The sequence below is a fragment of the Lemur catta genome, chromosome 15 (genome assembly GCF_020740605.2).
Source record: "Lemur catta isolate mLemCat1 chromosome 15, mLemCat1.pri, whole genome shotgun sequence".
Lineage (NCBI taxonomy): Eukaryota > Metazoa > Chordata > Mammalia > Primates > Lemuridae > Lemur > Lemur catta.
Window position 1 is genome coordinate 52,117,960 of NC_059142.1, and position 22,948 is coordinate 52,140,907.

Genomic DNA, 22,948 nt, shown 5'->3' on the forward strand with positions numbered 1-22,948 from the left:
CCTGTCCTAATGAAGCAGTGAAACCTGCTTGCTAAAGACAGCGAGGGGAAGGGAGATGACCTCTTGATCCAGAGTAAAGGGAGTCTTGCAAGGGGTGCGGGGATCAGGGAATGTGGTTTGTGCCACCTCCCTTTTCCCAGAGATGTCCAACCAGCTGAGTTGTGTGCTCTTCCCCAGCTTCTGTGGCAGCTGGTGGTTCTCTTTCCTGTTGCCTAGTCAGGCCTGGTATCCCTGGCCCAGGACTGCATCCACCTGTCAGAGCAGCTGGGGCAAAGTACTGTTGAAGCACAGGCTCTGGTGACTTGGCTCAAGCATGGCTCTGATATCTCATCACCTCCAGACCCAACATCTTGCTGACAGTGCCCCTTGGTAGCTGGGAACAGGGTTTCTGGGCAGCACGTTAGGACATGTCTAGTGCAACGTGCTTGACCCTGAGGCCTCCGGTGTCCAACCACACCACATGCCATCTGGTGGGAGGAGGAGGCCAAAGCAGGGAGACGCCAAAGCAGGAGGACACAGGAATTGTCCTTCCCTTCAGAGATTCTAAGGGGAGGACAGCAGTTTATTTCATGCCAAGCAAGAGGTAGTGAGTAGGATGGCCTGCCCCACAATTGGAGGCACGCTTTTCCCAGAAAGCTCACCTGCTTTTGGAGAAGGGAAAATATTGGTTCTCTTCATTTTCTTACCTATCCCTAGTTTAGGCTATCAGAAGGCCAAGTTCTGTTTCTGCTAGGCTGAGTTCCATGTCCTGCTGAGATGTCCATAGGACATAACATGCCGCTGCCAGGGATAAGCGCGCAACTCATCACTCAGCGGCCGTTCCAGGATGCTGCTGCCCGCAGAAGGTAGGACCCCAGTGTACCGTTTCTCACTCTGGGCCCAAACACCATCTTGGGCCACTGGGCTTGGCCCACCTCCCTGGAGGGCAGCACAGAATCGAAACGGGTGGGTGGGGCAGGGGGACCTACAGCCTCTCAGGCTGCACCTCTGTGGGGTGTGAGGATGTGGTTCTTGTTGGGGGTTGGGGGAGATGATACTCTCTCCTCAGAGACCTCCCCCACCCAGGGCTTCAGTGAATGCCAGTAAAAAGAGGAAAAAAACCTACTCCAAGCCTGGGGTCCATGTTCCTGGGACAGTAGTCAAGTCAGGGGCCACTCCCCACCCCTGATAGCATGTGGCCACTTCAAGTCACACAGGTAGATAAAAACAGGTCCTCTTAGGGGGCCAAAAGAGTGGTTATCACAGCATCAGCTTGGCTCCCAGCAGACATGCCCAGGACCCCTGTTCCATGTCAAAGCTATAAGCACTGTCATCAGGACATGGAGAGTGACTGAACCAGAGCACTCCCGTCTTAGGGCAGCCTGCCAGGGCTTCAAAGTAGAGATCACAGCGTCCTCTGGGGTCATAGGTTCCCCCACTGCTCCACAGGAGGGAACTGGTCCACCTCGCCCACCTCCGTGCTCAGCTGCTCCCCCAGGGCAAAGGTCAGCCTATACCGAAGCCGCACCTTCTCCTGTGACAGAGGGCAGCAGGTGAGATCCAACCTAGGTGGCCCCTCAGCAGGATGCCCTCTTCTCTGCTACCCTCTCACAGCCCTCTCTGTGTTGGAGGCATCATCCCTGTTCCCACCAACCACCAGCCACACTCAGCCACTTAACCCAGGGCAGCAAAGGGATGTGTTAATGCTGTAGGTCACAGCACTTCAGGGTGGGAGGTATCGATCCTGAAGTCCTAATCTGGGGGGCTGGGACCCCTGGGTTCTACCCTGCTCACCTTCAGTGGATTGGCCAGCAACATGACCTGGGTGATGGCTGCAGGTGGCTGGATGGGGCTGAATGGAGAGAGTTCTGTCCCAGAGGGTGGCTGCAATTTCACTTTCATGGACTAAAGATAGAGAGGAGAAGCTCATTTGAAGAGAGCAGCAGGTGCCCCACAATAGAACCCCATCTGATCTCTCTGGATACACACTGCTGTCTGATAGCTGCCCTCTGGGAGCAAGGAGTACCTTGGGCACTGCAGCCTGCAGCACGATGCTCCTGACTGGCAAGGGAGCTGTATTCAGCATGGACACCACCACCACCAGCACATCAGGCCGTCCTGGAGGACACTCCTTGGCAAAGTGGAAGAGGATGCGGAAGCCATTTTTATCATAGGCTGTCACAGGAAGGGCACTGCCTGCAAGAAGTCGGCACATGGATGTGGGAGAAGACAGAGCCAAAGATACCCGACAGAGCCCAAAGGGGACAGAGGGGCTCCCTGGCCACAATAAATACAACGCTCCCTCAGAGTCTGGAAAGGCCGACACAGCAGGCAAGCAATCCCCACTTGACTCTAAGGGATCCCCGCAAGGACCCACCCATTGCACGCCCCCACAGTACTGCAGCTATGGGCCCCCCTCCCTCCCACCTCAAGCCTCTAACACCTACTAGGTTTGATTGATTCCAGGGGCACGTGGACACTGGCCAGGGAGAGCTGGGGCCCCTTCATGGGGCTGCCCTGAGGCTGGAAGGCCAGTGGCTGGAAGAGAGGGCTGCCAGACCCGGTGGAGAAGGGCAGGAGAGGCCTGGCTGGGGTGGTGGGGATCAGAGGGGAGGCCGTAGCCCCAGAGGAAAAGCAGGAGGCAGGTTTCACCAGGCCTGATGTCCTGGGAGGCAGGAAGACGGAAGGCAAGTCAGAGGGCAAGCCAGATCTGCTGGGCCAATCCTTCACAAAGGCCCCCGCCCCCCCCCATGCCAGGCCCCACCCCCTCAGCTTCCCACCTGACTGACAGGGCCAAAAGGGATCCTCTCCCCCCAACCTCTGGTTCTGCCATGCCCAGCCCTCAGCGACCCCATCTCTTCTCCCACTCATTACACTTTGGCCTCTTCCAGAAGCTGATCGAGGGCATCCAGGTGGTGCAGGGTGCTATCACCCAGTGCCGAGCTATGCTGATCAGGGACTGCAGGCTCAGCCTTTGGGGCCAGTCCAGTACAGAACAGGAAGGAACCCACACTGGAGGCAGGAACACTGGCTGGGACCACAGGGGCTGGGAAGGGAGGCAGCAGTGGAGCTTGGGAGTTGCCTGAGGAGAGGGCCGAGGCCTGGAGCAGAGAAGCCTCTGAGGCGCTACAGGCAGCAGGCCCCGGCTTGGGGCTGAAGAAGTCCACGTTGGACTGTTCACTCTGTGGGCAATGGAAAGCGCAGGTAAGCAAAGGCTGGGGAGGGCCTGCTGCAGGTGGCAAGGGGCGTAGCCCTGCAGGCACTGGCCCTCTTCCACCAGGGGCATTGGAGGTGTGCAACCCTGCTGGACCAGCAGCCCTCCAAGGATGGGGCTGAGAAGAGCCCCTGGAGGCAATCAACCCATCTCCCAGCCACGCTGGGCAGCACTCAGGAGGGCAGGGACAGCCCGGGCCCCAGCTGACTGTAGCCAAGAACCCATCAGGAGAGATGAGGCTGGTAAGTGAAGTTTCTCAGACACTTTTGTGATGCCACCATCAGTGTGCCCCTACCTGGAACAGGTGCCACTGGCTATTTCCAGCTGACTCTTTGGGAGAAACATTAGGGGCTGGGTCAGTGAGGCCTGAGAACAGAGAAGGGAATTCCATGAGAAAAAGCTCTGGGATGGGGCAGCCCTTGCTGAGGAAGGATTAGGGGACAAGTGATATCAGTGAGGGCAACACGTCCCCTTCAGTCTTCACACACAGATGTGAGGGCCCTCTCAGGGAGAGGGGAACAGAGCCCACCCTGGAATCCACTGGTAAGGCTGCCCTGGTGGCCTTAAGGGTCGGTGACCTTGACTGATGCTGTTCCCTAGAACTGAAGGCTCTTTGCCCACCCCTAATAAGCACACTGGGACACCCTCGGGCTACCTCCTGATGCCACCAGTCCTTCTTCCTCTGAGGGCTCCACCAGGAGAAACACCTTTCAGCCCCCTCTAGCACGTACCCAAGCAGAGCAGCTCTTCGTCCAGCAAGGAGAGGGCACTGTTTGTGCTGCTGGGTCCCAGGGGGGCCTCGGCCTGGCTGGATGAGCGGCTGCGTGGAGGACCTGAGGTCTGGGGGGGAGGAGGGAGGATCGGGATGCCTGAGGATGGGGGAGTGGGTGCCGGAGCCGACGCAGAGGACGGACTACTCAGTGTGTCCAACTCAGCAAGGTCGATGAGAGTGCCTTGGTTACTGGAGTGATTGTTCCCTAGACGGGGCAACAAAAAGAGGTTTCAACAGAAAGAGGGTCAACAATCAGGCGGTTCTAGTGGCTGCGCAGCAGGAGGCAGGACCCTGGGTACAGCGGTTGATGCTCCAGCCTCTGGCCCAATCCAAAGGCATTTCTGCCAGGGGACACTGTAAAGGGAGCTGGAGGAGGCAGGGGGAGCACTTGGAACAGCTGAGAACCCCTCAGGTCCTATGGAATGCCACACAGGTCAGCTGCACCCTTGGCTGTGCGGCAGGGACTTGGGTGGTCTGTAGGGGTCCAGAATGGGGAACCAGAACATTTTACCTTCAGAGTCTGGCATGGTTGAGGTGGCCACCTCACCATTGATGACCTGCCCTCCAATAATTGTTTTATAAGAGTTGATGACCCGGGAGAGGTTGTCACTGGCCTGCAGGATGTCCCCTGGAACAGAAAACAGACTCCTTACACCTGGCTATGACAACTTCCCCGCCAACACAGCCAAATTCCTGGCTCATCCTTGCCAACCAGTCTTTTTTTTTTTTTTGAGACAGAGTCTCGCTCTGTTGCCCGGGCTAGAGTGAGTGCCATGGCATCAGCCTAGCTCACAGCAACCTCAGACTCCTGGGCATAAGCGATCCTCCTGCCTCAGCCTCCCGAGTAGCTGGGACTACAGGCATGCGCCACCATGCCCGGCTAATTTTTTGTATATATATTTTTAGTTGGCCAGATAATTTCTTTCTATTTTTAGTAGAGATGGGGTCTCACTCTTGCTCAGGCTGGTCTCGAACTCCTGACCTCGAGCGATCCACCTGCCTCGGCCTCCCAGAGCTAGGATTACAGGCGTGAGCCACCGCGCCCGGCCCCCAACCAGTCTTCCTCACTCACCCAAACTGTTGTCATTGTCCTCTGTCTCACTGGCTAGTTTAAATAACGTCTTCCTCTTGTTCTCACACCTATCAAACAACTCCTGAAAGAAACCCAGACATAAAAAAAATCACAACTGCAAAGGCCCTCAGAGATCATGTGATCTGGCATTCATGACCAGAAAACAAAGAGGATCCTGAACGTGCCGTGGTCAGTTACTGACAGCACTGGACCAGAGCACACGTCTGTGTAGACGGTAAGTAAGTTCCTTCCCATCTCCCAGGCTGGCATGTACCTCAGAACTCAAACTATCCTCCCAACCACAACCTGGACCACATCAGCATCGGGGTCAGAGGGATGCCCCTGAGGCAGTAAGGAAAGGTGCACAGCAGGGGTGAGCAGCGAGGGCATCGTCTCTGGAGTCACACAAGCAGGTTTACACCTGGCCCTTCCATCCTGGGTTAGTTAGCAAGCTCAGGTGTTAGATGGGGATGCCACCATTTCTGTGGCCACTGTGCAGATGACTGAGGCTGCAAATGCCAAACGTGTAGCCCAGTGTCGCCAACAGGCAGGTACTCAGCACGGGCTGGTTCTGAACGTTCCTGCAGATCAGCCCTGTGAGGCCAGCTCTACCTGAGGGCGGGCCTACCTTCATGAGCTCTTTATCTCCCTCTGAAGAGTCCTCTCGGCTGTAGTGAAGCAGCATCTCGCTGAGCAGTTTCACGTTGTTGTTGACCTCCTCTAACGTGTGCAGACGCTTGGTCACCTTCTGGATCCGCGCCTCGTCCTGCCCATCAGCGAGGATCAGGAGAAAGAGAGCTCAAAAGTTTGTCTTCCCACTCCCACCAGGCGAGGGCCACACCTTACCCCGCAACATAAGCACAGGGGTGTGGTTCCTGGGACCCAATCTATAGTCCTTTCACAGCAACACCCTCCCTAACCCTCCTGTGCTCCTCCCTTCTATGCTCTTCCAGAAGCCACAATGCTCCTCCTTCCAGCCTCAGCTTCCCCCTGGACGGGCTGGCAGCAGGGGGAACAAAAGAGGCCCGATATCCAGGGAAGAAGCGGCTTCTTCTGCCCTGTGTGCATGACACCTCCACCCCATATCCAAAGGACCAGGGCCCACTCACTTCCTTCACCATGGACTTGATCAGCTTGTTGGCCTCTTGCAAGTCATCTGGGTTTTTGCTTTTCAGCAACTTGGCTAAAAGCTGGAAGAGGGCATCAAAGGTAAAGGTAGCACACCTGCTCCCCCAAAGCACCAAGCAAAACCATCTTCCCCCTGCTGCTGCCACCTCAAATCTGAAAAAACCCCAGGCCTGGATGTACTTTACCTTGGATTTCTCCTCATCATCAAAAACAGGGTTTTTGGGACGAGGTGGTGGAGAGGGGATCAGCGTCCTGTCCACAGGGATTGGTGGGTCAGACTGCACTATGCCTGAAAGGGCACATGGGGGCAGAGCAAGTGCTCAGGCTGTGGTCACCTCGTCACCCCTGCTTATACACCAAGGGCCACATCCCTGTGATCAAGACCTGCAAGAGGGCGCAGGGCACAGGGCAGGCTGCTCACACCTCATCCCATTGAGACCCTGCTGAGCTCTGCCCTGGGGACAGATGCCATTCTCTTAATTAGCAAAGGAGTCTGGGGACACCAAATAATTCCCATCTCTTCCTTGCCTTGGCCAGCCTTCAAGGGCTGCCTTGAAACTGAGGGAAGGTAGACACGTACCCTGTCTCTTCAACATATGGTAGGCATCTTTGATCTTTGCTTCTTCTGGCAGGGCCATGGTCCAGCTATAAAGCAGCTCGATAACCTTGGTCTTCACTTTCTCAGACACCCTGTCCCCCAGGTACTAAGCAGTAAAATGAAATGAGAGAACCTAGTAACTGCAGTTTAGAGGCAAAGTGTAAGGCTCCCCCTCCCAGCAATGACACAGTTGCCTGTTAGTTACAGGCCTCAAGCCTATTCAACACCAGCAGGTGTTAAGGTGTGTGTGACACAGAGCAGGGGAAGGGAGGGACCTCCCTGTGGCCTGGCTGTGTCCATCTGGATAGTCTGTGGTTAGGCAGGGGGCCAGGAGCCTGTCACTGCATTTCCGTGCACAAGCTGCCAAACCACAACTGCATTTAATCTTGAAAGAGTTCACGAGTATGTCTTTAGCATGAAAAAAAAGTTCCTTCTGCTTTAAGTGAGTACCCAGAGCTACACAATGCTGGCATGCAACAGAACCTGGCAGGCTGAACAACTGAGTGATGAGGGAGCCCAGCTCCTCATATCCATGTAAGAGAGGCAAAAAAAAATTCCACAATTGCTGTATGCTAGGAGCTACTCAGGCCCCCACCCCAGGCACTCGCACAGCCACTGTCGCACCACCTGTCACATATAGGCTGCCTGTCCATGTGGTCTATTTGGTCCCCACCACCTCCAAGGCCTCACTCTACGGACAAGACACAGAGCATCTCAGCTCTACGGCGATGTGGTTGGGCAGTAAAAGCCATTAAGATGGGAGTTGGGGAGGAACACCTGAAAAGTCCCTAGAAGCAAGGAAACTGGCAGTGACTGACCTTTGGAGAGACGACTTTGATTAACTCATTCAAAAAACGGAACTTTCCCACTTCATTATGAAATCTCCTCCCACAGTTCTTCATACACGCCTCCAGCACCTGCAGCCACACAGAGAGGGGCTCAGTGAGATGCACCTGACACCCAGCAGTGCTAAATAAACGCCCCAGATGGAGGAACTCACCATGGAAAGCAGCCCGCACCGCCCTCCACCCTGGGAGCAGCGCAGGCTAAACAGCTGGCTCACACAACTGCAAGCCTCTGCTGGGGAAGGTGCGCCGGGGTTACAGTAAGAAACCCTGAGACCCAGACACCAAGACAGCCCAGATGCCAGTCCTGGGAGGTGCCTTCCTTAAAGGCTCTGGCCTCCGATTTTACAGATGAATAAACTGAGGTCCAGAGACTGTCTAGTATCTCTGACTCAGGGCCCTTTCCACAAGCTGACCAACATTAGGGGGAGAGAATGTTTAAATCTTGTTATCGTCAGTCTAGATGACAGCACACCCCCATCCTCCTTTTTATGTCCCTAACATGCTTCCCTGTGCCACCCATGGCCCTGGCTTCCACACAGTTCATGACGACAGGTGTGCTATCCGAGCTCCCTTTCTTGGCTTCTGTTTTTGTTTTTGAAAATTTCCTTTCTCTTTTTTTGGCTTCTGTTTTTTTAAAACAGGGTTTCTCAACTATGGCCTGGCTGACATTTTTGGGCATTCTTTGTTGTGGATGTGTCCTGTGCATTACAGAATGTTGAACATCTAGTGGCACTCAGAGAAGGACAAGATGCCAGGCAGTCCCCCATTAGATGTCAGGAACACTCCCACCCTGATGTGTGACAACCAAGACACTGCAAACCAAGACACTGCAAAATGTCCCCTGGGGGACAAAATCCCTGATTGTTAAGAATCACTGTTTTAAGGTCTAAGCTCTACAGCAAACATGAGAGAGATGCATGTGCTGAGTGCTATTTCCTGTCTTCTATCTTTCCAGGACTCGGATGTAGTCAGGGCAGGAGCCCAGGTTCCTCAGAACTCCGCTGCTCTCTGGTCTAGGGAGAGCCTGGAGGTACCTGAGTGCCACATATGGCTCCATGTGTTCAACTCCCTCAGTCTGAATGAACTCTAAGATCTGCCCTGTGGCCTCACCCAGCAGCTCAACACTTCACTAATAACCGGCATTATATTTAACTACACAACAAATGGTACTCACTTCCCTTTTCTTCAGCCGGCCTACTTAACTGTCAGGACAGCTCTGTGGGCATCGCTTTTTCATTTTTGAACTTCTACCACAGAGGAATTGTGAGCATCTCTTCAAGAAGCCTTCTCTGCCCCATGCTGGGCTTAGGGCCCCTGCCTGCGGGCTCCCCGCCTCCACACCTCTGCCTCTCACGCTGACCACGTGGCCATGCTGGCAGGGAAAGCACCGCAGTCACCTTCGAAGCCCCAGTGATGGGCACAGCGCACACGTGTGGAATGGCTGACTGGACATGTTCTAGCTATAGTTTGTATGAAGGACTTTCTGCTAGCTTTTGGTTGGGCATGAGCCCTGAGAACCACCGAGACCCCAATGGATACGTAAGGAAGGGTCTGGACAGGTGAAGTGCCACTGCTCTCATCTCTAGAGTAAAGAACCTACCGTCAGGGCCTGGACCGCCTCCCATTCCTGTGGAGACTGGATCTTGTGGGCCAACAGTCGGACAGCGATCTGTGGCCTGGGGGACAAGCAGACCACAGTTTCAGTACGATGGCCGTGGGGCCATCTGGCTAGCCCCGCTTTGGCCAGTTTTTGACTTTCCTAGTCAGCCCTCTCTCACCTGCCCAGTTAAGAGCGCTAAGACTTACCCTTCAAGCTCTTTGTTGATCTGATCACAGAAGCCAATTATGTATTCCCAGTCCTCCTGGCGGTTGGAAGGATTGGTGGCTTTATCTTGGGATAGAGCAAAGAAAAGGACAATTGTTATAAAGAGCAAGGAGGATGCAACAGACGTTTTCTTCACAATTTTTTTTTCTCCCTCTCCTCCCTTCTTCACAATTTTTAGGCAGTAAAATTTTGTTTCCAAATTTATTCTCTAATAGAGAAGCCTCAATAGTTCAATCAGGCAGTAGTCAAAAACAAATACTGCTTTCTGTCTAGTATTTTAAAAATCAAAAATGTAAAAGAAAACAAATTCTCGACCCCATCCAGCTTAGAGATGATGAGGCCACTGCATTCCACTCTGGGTGACACAGCGAGACTATCTCAAAGAAAAAAAAATTCCAGGCACTGAATGCAAAGTTCTCTAATATTTGGTTTGGGCTCCCCCTCCCTGTTATCTACAGAACCTGTGGTTACAGAGGATAGCCCAGCTGAGAGTGGCTAAATGGGCTCCCTTCTCTGATTCAGTTCCGGAGTCTGTCTCTTCCAGAAAGCACTCTCAAGCTGTTTGCTATATTTAGGGCTTCAGGTTGAGAAGACAAATGGAAGGCTGAACACGCAGATCCTTTAAAACACCCATGCTCCTTACGCAGATTTCCATAAGGAGCAAAAGCAGAATGTCAGAGCCCCTTCTGAGGGATGCTAATTCTGATTTCTCATGATTGTGGGTGTTTTCTTAATTTTAAAAATCACCAGCTGGAGGACCAAATCCTATCAGGGACTCCAGCCCCTTCACTGAGAACAGGGCTCCAGGGCTCTGAGCGGACACCTCCCCCAAGCAGAGGGAAGGCCCACCTCACCCAGTGCGTACTGCTTCCCAGGTCAGGACTGGGGCTGCCCGGTAGCTAGCCTTTCTGCTCTGTTTGCAAGGGGAAGATTCTAATACTTTAGGTTCATAATCAGAGGAAAAGGTCTGTCCTCAATCCTGAAAGAGAATTAGCAAGCACTTCAAAATGGCAAACTTGAAGGGAGGGGAGATTAATTTAATCAAAGGTGGCCATATGGAAAGAAATGTCTGGCAATCCTGCACTGATTGCCACAGCGACCCACTAGCTATCACCTTCCAGAGAAACCCTGACTCTCTTCCACCACGTCTGAGGTCTGCACAGGCATTAGTGTGGCTCTGTTACTAGTCCTCATCATCTGAGATGCTTAAAGTTCTCACATGACACCAAAAGGCTGCAGGATACAAAAATAAGATGGTCTGAAGTGCCATACCCACCCCGCCAACGCTATTATTTTAAAAGCAGTGATATACCTCGTGATAGGACAGATATTAGCCCACTCACTTCTACTGTTCACAACAGGAAAAGCATCTTCCAAATACAGAGTAAAATGTGGAACAACCCTGCGCCCCGCCCCCCCCAGCAATGGGCAGTCACCACACATCACACTCTTCACAGACCTGTTAGAGGTTCCTACAGTATTTGCACTTCCAAGAACACTCCTGCCCACTTTTCACTTGTGTTCATTTCTCTAGAATCCCACTTTCTTTCACCTGGATAGACTTTTCTAATGCAAATCTGCAGGGAGCTCCTTGCCTACACAGTGGCACAAAAAGCCCCGTTTCTGAGTATTTCTGAGTATCTCCTCTGGTTCTCTAGCCAGCTCAGAAAGCAGACCACCCACAGGAATGGGAAAAAACCTCTGGGAATAATTCTAGGTGATTCGATCTCTCCATCTGCCCACTGCTTCCCGCAGCAGATGCATGCAACCTTCCACCCACTCGACATTCTCCTTCACCTGGAACAGAGGTGACACCAGAGCCTCCCCTGCAGCCCCTGCCTTTGAGAACCGCCCCCTGGGTTCTGCTCTGACTCATGGTTTTTGTCTATTTTCAGGTCTCTGTTGAAAGCCTCATTCTCTTCTGTTTCTGTCCCTCTAGATTTCTTTTCTTGCTCTCATTTTCAGCTGAATTCCACCACTATCCTAGACTCTCATGGGACTTTAAAATGGTATGTAAGGATGGAAAGAGCAACATTGGCTACCCCAACCCAACATGGCTCAGATATTCCCCAGAAGACAAAATCATGTAGCAAATGACATACAAAAGAGCAGAGGCAAGAACATGGGCTGGAAAGGGTCAGCTTTCAAAGGGAGGGTCCTGAATCAAAAGAGAAACCTAGCCAATCACCAAGTCTTTGTTAGGCACCCATAGACAATGAAGCAAACAGCATGCCAGACCCTGGACAGACTACAGAAAATGTACAAGACACAGATTCTACCCTTGAGGCGGCTGTGCTTATCTGGTTCAACACATGAGGGAAAAAAAAATCAGTGCAAAAAACAAGACAGTATGTAAGTGCTAACTGGGTACAGAAATGAGTGCAAAAATGAACTCATCACTTTCCTTCCTGACTCTATTTCTACAAACAGTGCCCCCACCCCAAACACCCAGGTTAGAACTCCCACCGTAGACTCTTCCTTCCCTCTCCTCACCCATTACCTTCAGTCCTTTCCTTTCTTATCCCTGCCCCAACCCCACCATACTTCTCACTGGCTTCCAGAACTTCTGTTCTAACCCATCCTATGTAAAGCCCTTTATCAATCCTCCTAAAACACCAATTTCACCATGTACAGGAGGAATGAGGACACAATAACCATAGAAATTTAACTTGTGCTGGAATTCAAGATTTTCCAGAATTTTGTCCTAAATTCCCAGCTTTATCTCCCACCACGCCCCTACAGGAACTTCCTGCCTGAACCAGCCAAACACCTTTGTTACTGTATGCCTCAAACAGGTTTGCTCTCTCCACATCAGCATCTAATATTTTCTTTGCCAATTTTTCCCATTCTTTAATGCCTAGCTCGAATGCCGTCCCCAAGTTTAATCATCTTCTATTCCCCTTATCCCTAATTTCCTAAAGAGACGATATTTTAACACTTATGGCTCCTGCCTTGTATCTTTTGTTTTTTTAAGAGATGGAGTCTTGGCTGGGTGCGGCAGCCCATGCTTGTAATCCCAGCACTCTGGGAAGCCAAGGCAGGAGAATCTCTTGAGCTCAGGAGTTCAAGACCAGCCTGAACAAGAGGGAGACTCCGTCTCTACTAAAAAAAATAGAAAAATTAGCTGGGCGTGGTGGCACACCCTGTAGTCCTAGCTACCCAAAAGGCTAAGGTGGGAGGATCGCTTGAGTTTGAAGTTGCAGCGAGCTATGATGACACCACTGCATTCTAGCCCGTGCGACAGAGCGAGACTCTGTCTCAAAGGAAAAAAAAAAAAAGAAGATGGGGTTTTGCTCTGTCGCCCAGTCTGGGGTACAGTGGCATGATCATAGCTCACTGCAGCTTCCAACTCCTGGACTCAAGCGCTCCTCTTGCCTCAGCCTCCTGAATAGCTGGGACTACAGGCATGCACCACCACACCTAGCTTGCCTTGTATCTTTATTTATTTAAGAATGCTTTATCCTCTCCACCATCACCTCCATCCAACTAAAGGCAAAGACTACTTGAACTTCCTAATCCTTGTAACACCTGATATAGCAGGTACTCTTTAAATTGACTGTGGTAGGACTTTAGAGAAGGCTGAAGTCATCAAGAGATGGTCTGTGGGGAAGGAGAATCCGAGATTGTTTTTGAAGCATTCAGTTGAGCAAAGGGGAGTAGAGCCTCCAGGTAAGGAGGGCAGTATGTGTTGGTGGGCCAAGTTATCAGGAAGCCACACACAAAAAAAGGCAGAGAATAACCAAGGCCACATTACAGGGGTCGCAGTCGGTTTGGCAGCAGTGGAATGACTTGACTAAACAGAAGTGCTCTTCTGGGAGCGGAATGAAGAACAGACTAGAGAGAGGAAGAAAGAGACCTGAGACTCTGGGCCAAGCAGAGGCTTCTGGAATAATTCAGGTAAACCATGGGATAACAAAGACCTTAACTAAGATGGTGCTGAACTCCCAATCGCTGGTTCATTCAATTGGTACAGTTTACACCATTATGTCGTTAGAACTGTGAAGGTAAAGGGAGGGTAAGGATGGAAGAACTCTTAACACTGCCCCAGGCCAGGCACGGTGGCTCATGCCTGTAATCCTAGCACTCTGGGAGGCCAAGGCGGGAGGATCATTTGAGCTCAGGAGTTCGAGACCAGCCTGAGCAAGAGCAAGACCCCATCTCTACTAAAAATAGAAAGACATTATATGGACAACTAAAAATATATATAGGAAAAATTACCCGGGCATGGTGGCACATGCCTGTAGTCCCAGCTACTTGGGAGGCTACCTGGGAGGCTGAGGCAGGAGGATCACTTGAGCCCAGGAGTTTGAGGTTGCTGTGAGCTAGGCTGACGCCACAGCACTCTAGCCTGGGCAACAGAGTGAGACTCTGTCTCAAAAAAAAAAAAAAAAAAACACTGCCCCAATGTAACTCTAACTAAGGGAAAAGGTCAAAGGCCAGTCTCAGCCCTACAGATACCATTCCACTCCCCACTCACCTTCTCCACACTTCCTTAAAAACATGTGTGTCGTCTCCTATTTCAAACCATAACTCTAAATACAGCCTATTAAACTCAGCTTAGTTCACTTAAGTTGTTCTAATAACCCCCATTAATATCTGCAAATCAAACTAATTCCACTGTGCTTATATACAATTGGGTGGTTCTGGGCACATAATTTGACTGGAATCAGGATGTCCTCTTTTTATGAAATTGTGGCAGTAGTACCTGCTTTGCTAGAATACTTGGTAACGCATTTAATGAATGTCTGCAGAGTACTTTGAGCTCCTTGGAGAACAGTTCCATATATACAGAAGGCTTTATGACCTGCCTTCAACTGCTCTCCCTTTTGGGATGTGCTCCCCTTTAAACCTATGTTCAACCTCCTGATTAACTGAAGGAAAACAGCTCGCACCTCCAAGGGCCCGAAGGGCCTACTAAATAAAAGACCCCAGCACAAAGTACTACCTAGGCATCTTATCTGCCTTATCACCCAATTTCTTACTTCAAAGAGGTCTCCAGAAGGTCTTGCTCAGGAAGGTTCACTTACTGACTCCTCAGCAGAATACTACCCGCTAACAAGATTAACCCAGTATTTCCTTCGTAGCAATGTGAATTAGCAATTACACAATTATGCCTCTACACGGCTTCAGCCCGTGCTCCTCAGCTTTACTCAGAGTAGGTTATCAATGGACTCATTAAGATATTCAAGCGTGTGTGCGTGAGAGAGAGAGAGAGAGAGAGAGAGAGAGAGAGAGAGAGAGAGAGAGGAGAGAGGAGAGAGGGTCCCAACACCGACATAACCATGGTTGGTCACTGCAGGAAAAAGGTAGAGCTCTGTGCTCTATCGTCGCTGTCTTTGGAAAATTATTCTCACTTCAAGCATTTTGCCTGAGCAAAGCGCTCACTTCCAATACATGGTCACAATTCCGAAGCTGCCAGCCGTGTGAACACCGTCGACAGCACCCACCACTACCGCAGCTTCAGCCCAAATCCAGAGCCTTTCCCTTCTTCAGGGATTGGGGCGCAGGGGTCCCGGAGTCACCGCCGGGCGCGGCCCCACCACAATCTCCCCAAAGCGCAAGTGCATGTCAGCCCGAAGAACTTGGCTGTCACTTCCCCCGAGCCTGCGAGGGTCCGATAGGACCCCGAGTTCACGCCGCCGCGCGCGGGAGCTCGGGCCCGGCTGGAGCCACGGCGCCCTGCTCCGGAAGGAGCGTGATCGCGGACGCTCGCAGCAGAGGCGAGCACAGGCACGGGCTGCCAGGCGGCGCCGCCGCAGAGCCCGGGGAGGGACGCGGGGGTGAGGAGGGGGGCGGCTCGAGGGCAGACAGAAGCGGCCGCGAATACTCACTCAGCCAGGATTCCAGGCTCTCCCCTTCCGCCTCCGCCATATTGCAGCCGCCCGGGCCGGCCCTGCGGCCTTAAATCTCGCGAGAGTCTGCTCGGGACGAGCCGGGGCGGGGCCTGCATGGGGGCCTGAGAGGAGCGAGCGCCGCCACCGAGGGCTGCGCCAGACTGTGACGGATATTGGGAGGGCAGGTGTTTTCTTTTGGCTCGTCTTTGGACCCCCAAGTGAGAGACTCTAACGCCCAGATCAAAGGGATGAAACGCAGATTTAGGACCCCGTGGATTCTTTAACCCGTCACTTGCTCAGGCGCGCCGCGGGCAGTCCTGGTGGGGGTCTTCGCGACCTGCCAAGATGGCTGCCTCTGCCGTGAGGGCTGTTCGAGGGTGGTCGAGCTTGGCACTGGGCGCGCGTCGTGCTGTCTTGCGGTTTCCAGGGTGAGAGGGCGGCGGGCAGCTAGAGGCGCCGCTTGAGTCTTCACGGAGGGACCTGCGGGGAAGGAAGGGGACCATAGGCAGGCCGCGAAAGGCCCTGTAAGGAGCATTGCCGTCGGGGCCAGGATATCTGCTTCAAGCGTCTTAACTGCGTGACTTTGAGCCAATCTGAAGGCCTAGTGACTACCCCTCGCTTAAGGGGTCTGGCTGATCTAGGGTTCTAACTCCGAACTGAACGTGCGGCCCTGCTAAGGAGCTCAGAGCTGGGATCGCCTATGTATCAGGAGGTGGGGGTAAGAGATGTATAGGCGGGGAGTCTATCCTTACCGTTAGCACTTGACAAGGAGGAGACTCCCGGCCTGTTCGGGGAGGACCTCCTGCCTCTTCAAACAGGAGCCAAAGTTATTGCAGTTCAGTTTTAGCTGGCGGTCCCCGCACCGCTCTCCCTCGTCGGCAGGTTGGCAAACATGCCTATTGTTAAGTCAAGCTTATTCACTTGTGTAGTCAGCTTTTGCCTGCCCCCTCCTCCTCCCCTACCCAGGGTAACCCAGGTGCGGTGGAGCCGCTATGGTCCTGAATACAGGGATCCCAAGATTGACAAGGAATATTACCGCAAGCCTGTGGCCGAGCTAACTGAGGAGGAGAAGTATGATCAGGAACTCAAGAAAACCCAGCTCATCAAAGCTGCTCCAGCGACGAAAACATGCTCTGTTTTTGAAGACCCAGTGATCAGGTTAGATGGAAACACACTCTTTTTCCAGGGAGGGTCTATGGTAAGGATTGCATGATACAACCTTGGAAAGCTAAGCATGTTGCTTTTCTCCTTGAAGTAAATTCACCAACATGATGATGAAAGGAGGAAACAAAGTACTGGCCAGATCCCTCATGACACAGGTAAGCAGTACCTCCTTCCTCTTTTCCCTGTGGCTTTGTACATGGTTCTTTCAGTTTAGCTTAAGAGATAATGAGTTCATATACCTATCATTAAAGTTAACTTCCCTGCCAGTGTGGGGGCTTTAATGAAGTTCTGCAGGAGTCAGTAACTGCCATCTCCCCACCCCTCACAAATCTCAGTCCTAGTCTAACAAAGGGGGAGGCACTTAGAAACTTTGTCTTGGATGTGCTGAGGGAGGAGCTGCACTGCCATAGAAGAACCAGATGATGGGAGTAAAGAGCAAGGTATTAGCTGGGCTGAGTAAACCCTCTGGGAGCCTGGGACAGCCTCTTCCACCATATCCCTTTGCAGACCCTGGAAGCTGTGAAAAGGAAGCAGTTTGAGAAGTACCATGCTGCTTCTGCAGAGGAACAGGCAACCATCGAACGCAACCCCTACACGATCTTCCACCAAGCACTGAAAAACTGTGAGCCTGTGATTGGGCTGGTACCTATCCTCAAGGGTGGCCACTTCTACCAGGTGAATGGTCAGGGCAAGAAAACAAGGGCAGCCCATATGTGAAACAAGATGGGGAGTGAGAGAGCCCAGAGTTGGGCCAAGATTGATAGCTCTCTAGAGATTGTATGTCAAGATCTGCTCATTGAGGCCTGTAGTGTAAAAATCTCAGAAGATGGAAAAGGAAGAAAGCAAAGAAATATCTAAATGACATCTTCTGGGACCCCTTGGTCTCCTGTCTGTCCAGCATCTTGTATATCCTAAACTGTAAAGTTCTCCTGGTGAGAGACTGTGCTTCTGTCCTGTCTTTATGCACCAGCGTCTAGCATAGTGCTTGACCCGGGACTGAACTAGGCATCTCTTTCATAGCCTTTAGTTATATTTCTTCTTTTTTTCAGTATAAACTCCATAAGGATAGGGACTTTCTCAGTGTTTGCATTTCTAGTGTCTGACACAATTCCTGGCACACAGTGAGGACCTGGTAAATGATTCTTGGACAGAGGGTCTTTTTAGGCACCCATGGTCTGAGGTGGCTAAGTCACCCCAGCTTATGGGGCTTTTCCCATGTGGTACTTGAATCAACTTGGCAGAGCTTCCATTTAGGAGGGAAAGGGGCCAGTGTTTAATGACTGTCTGCTGAATGAATGTATCTTATGTCTGCTACACCCAAGGGAAAAAAGACGACCCTTTCCTCAGAAACCTTACCAGGGCCGGCCCAGAGGGAACATGTGGCCACTACTTAGAGCTCAGGGGGGCAGGAGACCCCAGCCCTGGCAGGCCCTTGGACCAATTTGCCTGTGTCCTGTCTCACCCAGGTCCCTGTGCCCCTAGCCGACCGACGTCGCCGCTTCTTGGCCATGAAGTGGATGATCACTGAGTGCCGGGAAAATAAGCACCGGCGAACACTGATGCCCGAGAAGCTGTCACACGAGCTGCTGGAGGCTTTTCACAACCAGGGCCCCGTGGTCAAGAGGAAGCACGACATGCACAAGATGGCTGAGGCCAACCGTGCCTTGGCCCACTACCGCTGGTGGTAGCGGTTCCAGGCAGAGCCCAGGGCCCTCTGCCGCAAGAAAGTGTGAGCCACTGCCACACTGAAAAATACCTGTGGGTTAAGGACATAGTTCCTTTTTAAGGGTGGGTAGGCCTTACAGGAGGATGGAGCAGCGTGTTTACTGCCCATTAATCCTTTCCTTGGGGCTAGAACTTGCTCTCCCTGCCCCATACCTTGTTAAGACGGAACATACCAATTTGAGGATTTCCTCCAAAAAACTCAGGGCCCAGTCTTTTCCCTCGGCTTGAGGTGGACCTTTGGATGATATAAAAGGAAGCAGTTTTAGTATCAGAAAAGATTTATTAGAAAGTTCTCAAGCTGACCTGGCATAGCATGTGATGACGGTACTACCGTTCATTAAAACTGTCTGGAGGACATATGCTTGTTTCCAAAGTGGTCCTTGTACAAAATGTATAAAAAGCAGTTTCTGGTGTGACTTGTGCTATGCTTCTGCCCCTTCATCACATCCTAAAGCATCCCACCAACAGCCATGGTTACCCATTTTATGGATGGGGAAACTGAGGCACCAAGGTAGCTGTTGTACCAGTGGTTACAAGGTGCAGGACTTGATAGAAGTTGCCCTTCCCTGCCTGGCCCAGGTGGGAGGTGGTGGGAGAGAGACAGACAGGACTGTGCAGAAAGGGGACAGCCTTGAGCCCAGATATCTGTTTGTCATCTTCCCCAACCCCTGAGTCGGGGGGAGGGGCTCAGAGCAGGACCACAGCATCAATGGGGAACATCTCACTGGGAGATGAGAAAGTCTAGAAGGGAAGATGCTGAAAGGCTTGAGGGGTTAAAAGTCTTTGGGAGAGAGACTCCACTGCCAGCCTGGCCGGTGGACAGAAGGCTGGTGCTGCTGGTGAGGAAGCCCTGATCTGGAGGCCTAGTCCGAGACCTCGCTGTAGTAGTACTTGTGGGCAGCCGGGGTCGTCTTCCAGCCGGCCGCCCGGAACTCAATGATCTCCAGCAGCAGCAGCTGGGCCAGGGAGCTGAGGCCGGTTGGGAGCAGGAAGCCATCCCGGATCAGGACAAAGAGTTCATCCATGCGCTGTCCATTCATCTTCTCCAGCTGCTCCCCAACGCGGTGCAGCTGCAGCACCAAGCAGTCCACCTGCGGGGGCAGCGGGTGACCCTGGTGAACCCTGGGCAGGGCCAGCCGACAACGCAGAGCATTTTCTTGCCATGTGCCAGGTACCATGCTTTGCCCTTTACACTCATTTCCTGCTTCATCCTCCCACCCAGTGGGTGTTACCCATACCTTACATAGAAAGAGACCAATTCAGGGACCTGCCTAAGGTCCCTCATCTGGCCATGCTAGACTCGAGCCTGTCTCCGAACTGCTTCTTCATCCCACTTTTCTGCCTCCCCCACACTGCCTGACCCTGGTTTGGTTTCAGGGCCATCGGTACCCACAGCTGCCTGTGGCGCTCACCATGCCTGTCACGATGGGTTCCCTACTGGGAAGGAAGCTGCTGAGCCAGTAGGTTTGGCTGCTCTGTTTTGGATAAGTTCCAGATCTGGCAGCTTGTCCTGTAACTGTGACAGGCCTTAAATGCCCCCACCGGGCTCCTGCCCCAGAAGCAATGCCTCGAAGGCCTCCACGGATGGCGGGCTAGCACTCTGGGCTGAGCCAGACTGCCCACCCAATAGCTTTCTTTGCCAGGGCCTCTCACCTCCTCCTCCTTGCTCAGACTGTCGGGCTGGGCCAGCCGGAAGAGGCAGTCATAGACAGGGTTCACCAGGGCCATCATGGGCATGTTGTTCACCTAGGGGAAGTGGGGGAGGGTCAGAGCACTGGGTTTGGTGACTATGGGGAGCAGTCCATCTCTGCCTCCCAGGGTGGCTGCTGGGGCCTCACCCTCAGGTAGTCAAAGATGTTGCAGATAAAGGTGACATAGCAGACCCAGCCCTGCAGGGAGCGTGCTCGCAGCTGCTCCCGAGCCTGGTACTCCTGCTGCAGCCGATTGAGGAGTCCACGCCGGAAGACACTCTGGCCTGCTTGTTTACTCTCTGCCTGTGAGTCAGGAAGAGGATGGTGAGGGCCAGGGCGGTGCCCTTGCAACCCCACCCGTCCTGTGTCTCTCTCTGCCTTTGAGCTAGACCCTTTGCATCTCTGTCCTGTGGGCCAGGCCTTCTGCCCACTCCTGAAGCACCTTCCTCAAAGCAGCTCCCTTCACTCTCCCAACCCTCCCAACCTGAATGATGGCGTAGCACATGCGTCCTGCTTCCTTGCTGAACACACAGTCCTGCAGAGAATGATCCACAATCACATTGGCCACTTTCTCCAAGTCCACAGCACCTGGATCTAGAGGTAGAGACACGAGGGGAGTCTAGAGCTGCTTCGTCACCACATTTGCCTCCACCTGCTTCTTGAAGGATTGGAGCTATTTGCAACAGAGCTCTCCTACCACACACTTAGATTTAAGGAGATCAGAAAGTATACAGAGAAGGACACCACACACAGGAGCCGCTCCCAAGGTCTGTCTCCTCGTTGCCCAATTAGAGAAAGCAGGGAGGGTTGTGTGGCTGGTGGAGACCAATCCAAGGAAGAATGCTAGTTTCCCAGGAACACATCTTTTCCTGGCACTAGGTTGAAGAAGGAACACTGAACACGTCTCCAACTGCAATGTCACAGCAGAAAGTGTTCTTACCATACAGACACACAAACCCCTGACAAGAGCCGGCCATACAGACCCTCCCCTACAGGCCCGGCTCGGCATGTGATGGGCATTGCTAGTTGTTAGCTGCAGACAGACTTCTGTCCTGAGTGTTAGAGGCAAGGCATCGGGCCAGGGCAAGTAATATATGTCCTCTGCCAAGCCGAATACTCCATCCTCTGTCCCAAGGCAGGCAGCTCTGCACATTCAAGAGCGCTGGATGCAGCAATGCAGAAACCAGCAATTCAAATGTACAGGCTTAAAAGGCAGGAACTGTGTTCTCTTCCATGGGTACTGAAACTTAAAAAAAAAAAGCTTTACAGACTGCGGGTGACTCCGTGATTCATACTCCCAAATACTGGCCTCAATGCTTGTCTTCCAGTTCAGGAGTTACGTCATTGACTCCTATTCTCAGAACAGAAGGGGCCGGGCGCAGTGGCTCATGCCTGTAAACCTAGCACTTTGGGAGGCCAAAGTGGGAGGATTGCTTGAAGTCAGGAGTTCCAAGACCAGCCTGAGCAAGAGCGAGACCCCATCTCTACTAAAAATAGAAAATTTAGGTGGGTATGGTGGCATGAGCCTGTAGTCCCAGCTACTCAGGAGGCTGCGGCAGGAGAATTGCTTGAGCCCAGGAGTTAGAGGTTGCAGTGAGCTAAGCTGACACCACGGCACTCTAGCCCAAGTGACAGAGCAAGACTCTGTCTCAAAAAAAGAAAGAAAGAAAGTTCTCAGTTTGTTCAACTAGAAAGTGAAAAAACAAAAAAAAAAGAACAGAAGGAGGTGTGAAGCATCCCCTGTCCCTGGCTCAGCCCTCTGGTGCTGCCCCACATGGGCCCTTCTCTGCACCTCCCCACCCCAGTTCAAGAGGGGCTCCGGGCTCACCTTTGAGTGCTGTCTTCAGCAGCTGCTGGGTATCTGCGTCAAAAGACTGAATTTTATACTCCTCTCTACTGGGCTCCCCCATGATCGTCCAGTCCCAGCAGCTCTTGACCAGGCTGGGCCTCCTGACTGCACCTGGGGAGCAGAAGAAGCAAGGGGAGAGGCCTCAGGTGTGTGGCAGAGGGCCGGTTCCCGTCCTGCAGGCTCTGGGTGAGGTTGGCTAGCGCTTGGGCCAGGTGCTCCCGGGCGGTCCATGGCATTCGATAGTTGGCCGAGGGCCTGCCAAGCTCGGCTTCTGGCGGAGACTGGGCACCAGCCAGGCACCTGCTGCTCAGTTTAGGGATTACACAAGAGTAAAGAGATGAGGGATGAACGCGCCCCCTCTCTGGTCCCAGCAGGAGGCAGGGTTATTCCCAGCGGATACCAAGGTAGATTGGGGGGCGCGTGGATAGATGGACATTAATTAGAGTAGCCTAAGTAAATGGGCCTGGAAGCTGCTGGCCCAGCACGATCCGGGCGAGTGACAAGTCTGGGGGCTCTAAGCTGCGCGGCTCCGTCCCAGCAGAATTCCAAGCCCCTCTCCCCCAGCCTTCTCTCCCGGCTTTCACAAGAGTCCTCAGTCCGCAAAACCCACCCCTGCAGCCCCAGGCCGGGGCCGGCCCGCGTGAGTGCGGGCGCCCCGTCTGCCGCCCCTGTCGGTCAGAGCCCGAACTCCCACGGTCCCGGCAGCCTCTCCCCGGGACAGACTGGTTGAACTGGCCTCCCGGTGGCAGAAACCCGGGCCTACCCAGTCAGGACTCCTAGTTCCTGAGCTCCATTCTGGATCCTTCCTCCTAAAGGGGGAAGCGGGACCGTGCGCAGAGAGGCAGGTCCCGCTGGAGTCTCCCCTTTGGCCAACCGAGGCGACCTTTCGGGTCCCCAGACCTCGGCGGCTCCCCCACGCCCGGAACGCCCTTCCCGGCGGCGCGGGCCGACGGCGGAGCCCGCGGTCCGGCGTTCAGCGGGCGGCAGAAGCGGCGTGGGCGCCACGACCCACCTGCCGGGCGCGTGCCCGGGCCGCTCGGCGGACGGGCGCAGCCGCCCCGGAGCCCCCGCCGCTCGGCGACGTCCTCGCGCGGCGCGGGGCGGGGCCGGCTCGCCAGCGCCCCCTGCCGGGCCCCCGCGACACTTCCGCGACACTGCCACCGCCGCGCCCCGCCTCACCCGGCGCAGCACGGCCAAGTCCCGGACCACGGGGGCTGCCGGGCGCTGGGCCGGACCCGCTCCTCGGCCC

At 53.4% G+C, this 22,948-nt stretch overlaps 3 protein-coding genes and 1 long non-coding RNA gene across 11 annotated transcripts; 2 read left to right on the plus strand and 2 right to left on the minus strand.

Moving 5' to 3' along the window:
• On the minus strand, nt 1-15,577 carry GGA3 (golgi associated, gamma adaptin ear containing, ARF binding protein 3). Of its 2 annotated transcripts, none has more exons than XM_045569891.1 (17): nt 15,268-15,577; nt 9,418-9,502; nt 9,212-9,287; nt 7,582-7,680; nt 6,746-6,869; nt 6,351-6,454; nt 6,147-6,227; nt 5,666-5,803; nt 5,038-5,119; nt 4,477-4,593; nt 3,925-4,170; nt 3,489-3,559; nt 2,854-3,161; nt 2,427-2,644; nt 2,006-2,175; nt 1,774-1,884; nt 1-918 (listed from the first exon to the last, which is right to left on the minus strand). In XM_045569891.1, the coding sequence occupies exons 1-17, from the start codon at nt 15,305-15,307 to the stop codon at nt 730-732; spliced, it is 2,259 nt and encodes a 752-aa protein (XP_045425847.1). In that variant the 5' UTR covers nt 15,308-15,577; the 3' UTR covers nt 1-729. The 2 variants fall into 2 exon arrangements, with proteins under 2 accessions (XP_045425847.1, XP_045425848.1); XM_045569892.1 differs by having other exon boundaries at nt 825-1,513.
• Nucleotides 2,729-9,666, plus strand: LOC123650790. Of its 6 annotated transcripts, none has more exons than XR_006739485.1 (6): nt 2,729-3,435; nt 5,127-5,272; nt 5,695-5,842; nt 5,991-6,246; nt 7,658-7,852; nt 8,567-9,666. It is a non-coding gene; the product is annotated as an uncharacterized LOC123650790 (long non-coding RNA). The 6 variants fall into 6 exon arrangements; XR_006739486.1 differs by having other exon boundaries at nt 2,729-3,183; nt 3,260-3,435; nt 5,695-6,246; XR_006739489.1 differs by having other exon boundaries at nt 5,625-6,246.
• Nucleotides 15,409-18,575, plus strand: MRPS7 (mitochondrial ribosomal protein S7). Its single transcript, XM_045569896.1, has 5 exons — nt 15,409-15,698; nt 16,237-16,428; nt 16,526-16,589; nt 16,942-17,109; nt 17,901-18,575. The coding sequence occupies exons 1-5, from the start codon at nt 15,616-15,618 to the stop codon at nt 18,120-18,122; spliced, it is 729 nt and encodes a 242-aa protein (XP_045425852.1). The 5' UTR covers nt 15,409-15,615; the 3' UTR covers nt 18,123-18,575.
• Nucleotides 18,420-22,786, minus strand: MIF4GD (MIF4G domain containing). 2 transcript variants are annotated; one of them, XM_045569899.1, is made up of 6 exons: nt 22,712-22,786; nt 21,679-21,810; nt 20,335-20,444; nt 19,998-20,153; nt 19,813-19,905; nt 18,420-19,250 (listed from the first exon to the last, which is right to left on the minus strand). In XM_045569899.1, exons 2-6 carry the CDS (start codon nt 21,758-21,760, stop codon nt 19,023-19,025), a joined length of 669 nt encoding a protein of 222 aa, XP_045425855.1. In that variant the 5' UTR covers nt 21,761-21,810; nt 22,712-22,786; the 3' UTR covers nt 18,420-19,022. The 2 variants fall into 2 exon arrangements, with proteins under 2 accessions (XP_045425855.1, XP_045425854.1); XM_045569898.1 differs by lacking the exon at nt 22,712-22,786 and adding an exon at nt 22,463-22,705.
• Nucleotides 22,787-22,948: the final 162 nt, after the last annotated feature.

What these genes read in the sequence shown, in the direction of transcription:
- MRPS7 (XM_045569896.1), top strand. Translation starts at nt 15,616, where the DNA reads ATGGCTGCCTCTGCCGTGAGGGCTGTTCGAGGGTGGTCGAGCTTGGCA. An exon ending in GCTGTCTTGCGGTTTCCAGG is followed by an intron (nt 15,699 to 16,236) that starts GTGAGAGGGCGG and finishes TCCCCTACCCAG; the next exon opens with GGTAACCCAGGTGCGGTGGA. An exon ending in TTTGAAGACCCAGTGATCAG is followed by an intron (nt 16,429 to 16,525) that starts GTTAGATGGAAA and finishes TTCTCCTTGAAG; the next exon opens with TAAATTCACCAACATGATGA.
- GGA3 (XM_045569891.1), bottom strand. Translation starts at nt 15,307, where the DNA reads ATGGCGGAGGCGGAAGGGGAGAGCCTGGAATCCTGGCTGA. An exon ending in GCCAGTGGCACCTGTTCCAG is followed by an intron (nt 3,162 to 3,488) that starts GTAGGGGCACAC and finishes CATTGCCCACAG; the next exon opens with AGTGAACAGTCCAACGTGGA. An exon ending in TGCTGGCCAATCCACTGAAG is followed by an intron (nt 919 to 1,773) that starts GTGAGCAGGGTA and finishes GCTGCCCTCCAG; the next exon opens with GGAGGTGGGCCAAGCCCAGT.
- MIF4GD (XM_045569899.1), bottom strand. Translation starts at nt 21,760, where the DNA reads ATGGGGGAGCCCAGTAGAGAGGAGTATAAAATTCAGTCTTTTGACGCA. An exon ending in ACATCTTTGACTACCTGAGG is followed by an intron (nt 19,906 to 19,997) that starts GTGAGGCCCCAG and finishes CACTTCCCCTAG; the next exon opens with GTGAACAACATGCCCATGAT. An exon ending in GTCTGAGCAAGGAGGAGGAG is followed by an intron (nt 19,251 to 19,812) that starts GTGAGAGGCCCT and finishes CTGCCCCCGCAG; the next exon opens with GTGGACTGCTTGGTGCTGCA.